The sequence below is a fragment of the Podarcis melisellensis genome (assembly GCF_964234715.1).
Source record: "Podarcis melisellensis genome assembly, chromosome: 8".
Lineage (NCBI taxonomy): Eukaryota > Metazoa > Chordata > Lepidosauria > Squamata > Lacertidae > Podarcis > Podarcis melisellensis.
Genome location: NC_138540.1, coordinates 24,908,995 through 24,914,994, shown reverse-complemented (window position 1 = coordinate 24,914,994; position 6,000 = coordinate 24,908,995). Strand labels below are relative to the sequence as shown.

At 47.6% G+C, this 6,000-nt stretch overlaps 1 protein-coding gene across 2 annotated transcripts in view; it reads right to left on the bottom strand.

Annotated features, from left to right (window-relative positions):
- Positions 1 to 1,025: 1,025 nt before the first annotated feature.
- Positions 1,026 to 6,000, bottom strand: part of EPHA8 (EPH receptor A8) — a 62,393-nt gene continuing 57,418 nt past the window's right edge. For both annotated transcript variants that reach the window (XM_081923529.1, XM_081923530.1), the window contains exon 17: positions 1,026 to 3,890. In XM_081923529.1, coding sequence (XP_081779655.1) covers positions 3,776 to 3,890 — 115 coding nt within the window. In that variant the 3' untranslated portion in view covers positions 1,026 to 3,775. The remainder of the gene's footprint in view (positions 3,891 to 6,000) is intronic.

The following is a 6,000-nucleotide window of genomic DNA, read 5'->3' as shown; positions in this document are numbered from 1 at the left end:
GACTCTGGGGTTGCAGCGCTCATCTCGCTTTACTCACAGAGGGAGCCGGTGTACAGCTTTCGGGTCCTGTTGCCAGCATGACTAAGCTGCTTCTGGCAAACCAGAGCAGCGCACGGAAACCCCGTTTACCTTCCTGCCGGAGCGGTACCTATTTATCTATTTGCACTGCATGCTTTTGAACTGCTAGGTTGGCAGGAGCAGGGACCGAGCAACGGGAGCTCACCCCATTGTGGGGATTTGAACCGCTGACCTTCTGATCAGCATGCCCTAGGCTCTGTGGTTTAACCCACAGCGCCACCCGTGTCCCTCACTTTTCCTTAGGACGTCCCTATTTTCATCAGAGAAATGTTGGAGGGTATGGAGTTATTTGACCCCTGAGCCAAGGAGATACAACCTTTAGAAAGCAACTGAAGGAACCTATGTATAGGGAAGTTTTTTAATGTTTAATGTTTTATCATGTTTTTATATATGTTGGAAGCTACCCAGAGTGGCTGGGGCAACCTGGTCAGATGGATGGAGTATAAATAGCAAAATTGTTGCTGTTGTTTTTGTTGAATAGGACATCCCTATTTTCATCAGAGAAATGTTGGAGGGTATGTAAAGTTTGTGGCCTGTGGAGAATCACACCAGCTCTCCAGCCAGGTGGGGCAGAAGCAAAAATAATTAACAAAGAACCCGCTGCCCCCAATCTCGGGAACTATAATTTGTTAAGGTGCTTGGCACTGTAGCTTTGTGAGGGCTGAACTACAATTCTCAGGATTCTTTGTGTGGAGGGTGGGGAGAGAAATGTGTGTTAATTGTGTTTTAGGTGTATGGAGAGGATGTGACCTCAATAAGCCTAATGTCAATTAAAATGCAAACTGATCTAAATGTCTCCTCCTTCCATATCTTGAACTTTGGGAAAAGTTGGAGAGAGAAATAGCTTGTGCCAGAAGGGATAAAAGCACCTCCCTTCTGAAGTGAATGGCAGAAATTGAGTAGCCACAGATGACACCTCATCAAATAAGGAACAAAGAGGCAAGCTGTGAATGGAAGAGTTTTATTCTCTGAGGACAGCCTGGACAGGAGAGGCGTAGGGATCAGAAAGAGCAGGAAGGATGAATCAACTGCCTGGCAGAATCCTCAACCACATCCCTCTTCCTGGCCCTTCCCGGCCCTGATTCTGGGGAGCAAGGTCTGTCCTGCAGCTTTTTCTCCCCCCCCCCCAATGCACCCTCTTCCTCTCACCTTCTAGGAGTCCCTTTTAACCCCCTATGTGCTGGCTGCGAAACAAAACAAAACAAAACATTGGGCTCTGCAAGCCCTTGCAGTTCATACAGGAGGTTGGTGCTTCCTCTTCCTTGGCTGCTGGATTTGTACACTGTAAACAGAAGGTATTGCATCTTTCTCTGCTTAAAAATAAAGAAAACGAAGAAAACGAAAGAAGGAAGAGCTTCCATAGGAAGAAAGAGTTGCTGCTATACAACTGAAGTGGCATTTGTCCTGCAGAGATGGCTAAGTTTAGCCAGGTTTATTGCGTTATGGAATGACTCAAATATTCCTCCCATGTCTTACTCCTAGGATCTTGCATGTGTCACATGAAAATATATGTATGGAAACTGATCACTGGTCCACTTAATTGAGTAAGATCTGCTCTTGGGGCCTTCAACAATGACACCCTTGATGTTTTTCCGTTACACCCACAAAGCCCCTGAGCACCCTCCCCCCAGACTTACTGCCCACTTGATGATCATGGTCTCATGTTGAGAGTGGGAGTGGTTATCGTCTTATCCTTTGAAAGGTACATAGAGATGAATGAGGAAGTTGGAAGAGTGACAATCTTCCCCATCTTCCTCTTTCAGCTTTGTGTGCTTTTAAGGCTCGGACTAATGCTACTTGGCTGACTTAACCCAAATATTTTGGAAAAGCAAAGTGTGCCACACTCTGTCTCTTTTTGTGGGGAGAGTTGATGTGGTGGATAGAAGCAACCAAAGAGTGTGGCACCCATGTCAACTCTCTCAAAAGTTCAAATCTGCCCACTGGCTTAAAAATTTGGTGGCCCTGATCTACTCCAGCAGCAGATCCCCAAGGTCTCTGGTAGAGCCCCCACCCAGCTCTGCTACCAGAGTTCAGGAGATGCTAATTATTGAACCTAAGACTTTTGGCATGCAAAGTAGGCAACTCTACCACTGAGCTACAGCCTTAGGAATGCACAAAGAAAGGTGGCAGCTGTGGGTGGTGGTCAACAAAGTTCTACTCATAGTAGAACCACTGAAATGAGTGAACCCAAGGGTTGCATTCAAATGCTAGTCCTATTTGGAGTTGATCCACTGAAATAAATAGACATAACTAACTGAGGTCCATTAATTTCAAAGGTTCTACTCTGAGTAAACATTAGTTGGAGACAACCCTGAGTGAGCCATGTCCATTAACCTCAATGATTCTGCTCTTAGGACTAGCATTGGGTATAAATGCTCAATTGTTATGCTGGGAGTCAACATTCCAAAAAAGATGGACCAGTTGAGCTTCCTTTATGTTGGAGACTGTGCAGGGGGCAGGGAGAGATGCTGTGCTTTTAGACCGTTTTTGCTTATTCGAATGGGGGTGGGGTGGAGAGAGAACCATCTGGACTGTGGCAGACAATCCTATTTACAGGGAGGGTTGTGAGTAGTCCCTCTCTCATGCATTGCTTGTTCTGTGTCTTTGTTTCTTCAGAGGGCTGTTTCTCCCCTCCTTCAAAAAAAAAAAAAAATGAGAAGAAAATGATACAGCCCAACACCAGAGTGCCTGGATCCTCTTGCCAGCAGAGAGGCCTACTAAGAGATCAATGAGCTTTCTCAGACCCAAGTTCTGTACTTGGCTGGAAACAGTCACAAATGCCTTTCAAGGAACCAAAATACATCAACCCCACCCCACCCTGTATCCCATAATGAAAGACCAGAAGTACAGTGGTGCTTCCTAGCAGCTGAAGAGAAGCTATGTCTGGCCCCATCCTGTCCCAGTGAGGACAAGACCTTGGTGGACATTAGAGAGATCAAATAGATGAAGGTCTTTCTTTTAGCAGCAATGGAAGAACAGCGATAGTCTCTCCCCAGACCCGGAAGAGGAACTGGGCCACATCAGGTTAGTCTCTGGCTGGGTGAGCTGGAATGTGGGAAACCTGAGTTTGTGGCCCCAAGTCCTGGGCCCCCAGCCCAAGCTTCAGGCTTGTGGGTGTGAACTGCTGGTAGATTCAAAGTGTGGCTTTTTCCTCCCCGGCAGGCAACATCCTCCACTTCTGAAAGGATCATCTCAGATTCCAAGGCGCAGGTGAGTACCCAGAATGCATCTTCTCTGCCTGTCCTGGTTTTGGTGAGGTGTTCCTTGAAAGCCCATTCTCTTCCATCCCAATAAAGGGCGGCTTAGGGTGCCTGCCAGAGCTTATTGCAATGGGATGGCAGGATAAGGCTTAAAGTCCCTTGATAGTCCTCCATCTCTGCTCATGAAGAATGGTCAGGACCATCACACATTGCAGAAGTGCTAGTCCTTGGTCCTCTGCAAGCAAAGTCCAAGATATGGGAACTGCAGTGCATATGAAGTCCACCCTAGTGATGAATTGTGCAATGCAAGCCCCAGCCCTCCATCTCCAGGGGGAACAGGCCTTCCACTGAGAGTGGCAGATCATTCTGTGTGCAGCCCACAATCCTACGTTTAACCAACCATTCTACCACACAACCTTTAGAGGAAAATCTCCTTGGCAGGTGCTTAGCCACCAACACAGGTGAAGAAGCTTCTGGGTCTATAGAGGAAGGGTCCATCACAGGTGTCTTCTGGAGCCCATGGTATTGAGCAGTTGAGACCTCATGATCTGGATGCTGGTCAGGATCTTCCTCTGGTGACCCACGAGGCTGATGCCCAAACTCTGCACATCACTGTGGAAACAAAGGCAGCATCAGGCAGACCAAAGGAAGAAGACTCAAAGAGGGTGCAAAGTAGGGGGAGTGAAGGGTGTGGCCTGGGGAGGGTCCCAAAAACCAGAGAGAAAGAGATCTAGAGAGCAACATTTAGCCTGTTCAAGGACATGCTGCAATCAGGAAGAAACACTCCTAGGGGGTATAAAGCAAGGCTGGTGAAAGGCATGACCTGGGAAGGAGGTCCTGGGGTCATATAGAGAGAGCCACATTTAACATACACACCCTGCTGGGGCCAGATGCTTCCCACCCCTAGTCTAGCTAATAATGCTGATGGGTATTCTGAGCCAGGCGACATTATGCCGATGGAACTTGCAATGCAAAATGAGATTCTACCCACGTCCCTCCAAAACACCATTTAGGTTGCTTGATAATTGAAAGTGCAAAAGTGTGTTCAATGAGGGAGAATCTTTCACTGAAGCAAATCACGGGGGAGGGGCGGAATGAGTATTTCTCCCTGTTTTTCATTTTAAGTGAGATTCTTTGCAGAGCTCTATCTAAACTGTGATCACTATCCAGGACTTGGATCCAAAGGAGTGGTGGTGGTGGTAGGGAAGTACGTTTTCAGGGGCAATTGAAACTGATACGGCAATAGGATAAGGGACAGATCCACCACCACCACAGTGGTGGTCAGTGCCCACTGGGAATGGTAGGGTGGCGACAGAGCCAACAATAGTAAGTGGCGACAGAGCCAACAAAAGGAAAAAGCAACAAATTCTACTCTTGTCCCCATCTCCCAACAGCAACACTGGGACTAAGGAGGAGGAAGCTGATAGCCAGGGATACCCTCGCTGGACTGGTTGTCAGGAAGATGGCAGGCAGCTGAGGGCAGGCTTAGAGCACACAGAGGTCATTGGGGCAGTGCACAATTTGCCCTAATGGAGCAACCTCCACCTTCCCTGAGAGTAGGCATGGGCAAGTTCTCTCGGTTTCTCATTTTTCCAACCTTGAGTTCAGGTCTCCACGTTTCCAGAGCAGTTGGCTCCCCACCCTGCCCTTTTAAAGAGTCCTTGTGAAAATTCAGCAGTCATTTAGCGTGAATTTCTCCCGAAAAACACACATCCGTATGCATTTTGGCCCAATGCACACATTCCTTTGCAAAATGTTTTACCCTAATAGAATGCCTTTTTGTGTCTTATTTTCATGAGGATATGTAGTTTTAAGGACACTGGTATGTGCGTTTCTATACACGAGTTGTGGCTGGAGAAACGGCATTGCAGAGAAGTGTGAATGTTGAACGATGGCTGTGTTTCAGTTGGCACATTTGGAAATTGCGAATCAGGTTGGTTCGCCTTTGAATGCAAGCCGAGTCATAATTCCCCCCATCCCTACTTGAAGAAGCCCTGGGCTTCAAGCTGATTTTGAGCCGAGCTGAATCGAGTTCACCCACCATGAGCCAGAAAGTGGGATCTCTTAGAATGCCTAGCTGGTCACCCATGGAGCACTGAAGTAGCTTCTGCTGATGTTTTGTGGCTGATCTCTGAGAGAATGAGGAGGAATCTGTTCTGGGTGGGTGAGGTAGTTGCCTATTCCTGCACCAGCATGACTAAGTCTCTTAACATCTGCACTTCCCAATTTTCTCCAACAGAACCGCACCTTCTGCTCAAGCCAGAACAGGTGGGGGCTACAGCCAAGTCTGGAACAGAAAGCTCCTCAGTTGTGGCTAAGGAATTGCCTGACACTCCTCATATAATATGATAATGCTTCTCCTGGCCTCTTTCAACTGATAGGTTGTGTAGCAGTTTAGGCTCCTAAAATGTAATGTCAGGGAGATCCAATGGGGCTCAAGAGGCGTGTAGATGCATCCCAGGGATCCTTATTGGAGGTCAGTAGCAAAGCAGGCCACTGGGATTGGTAGGGTGGGAAGCAGGGAGGCTAACAGTAGGTGGAGCCAGAGCCAAGAAGAGACAGACCCAGAGTCAATGATAGATGAAGCCAACTAATTATGATTTCATCCCCATCCTTGTCTCTACTGAGTTCTACAAGGGCAACACTGAGGCTAAGAAGACAACAGCCAGCTGCACCCCCTAGACTGGGGGCTCATCCAGACTTCCGCTTGTCTTACTTCTTT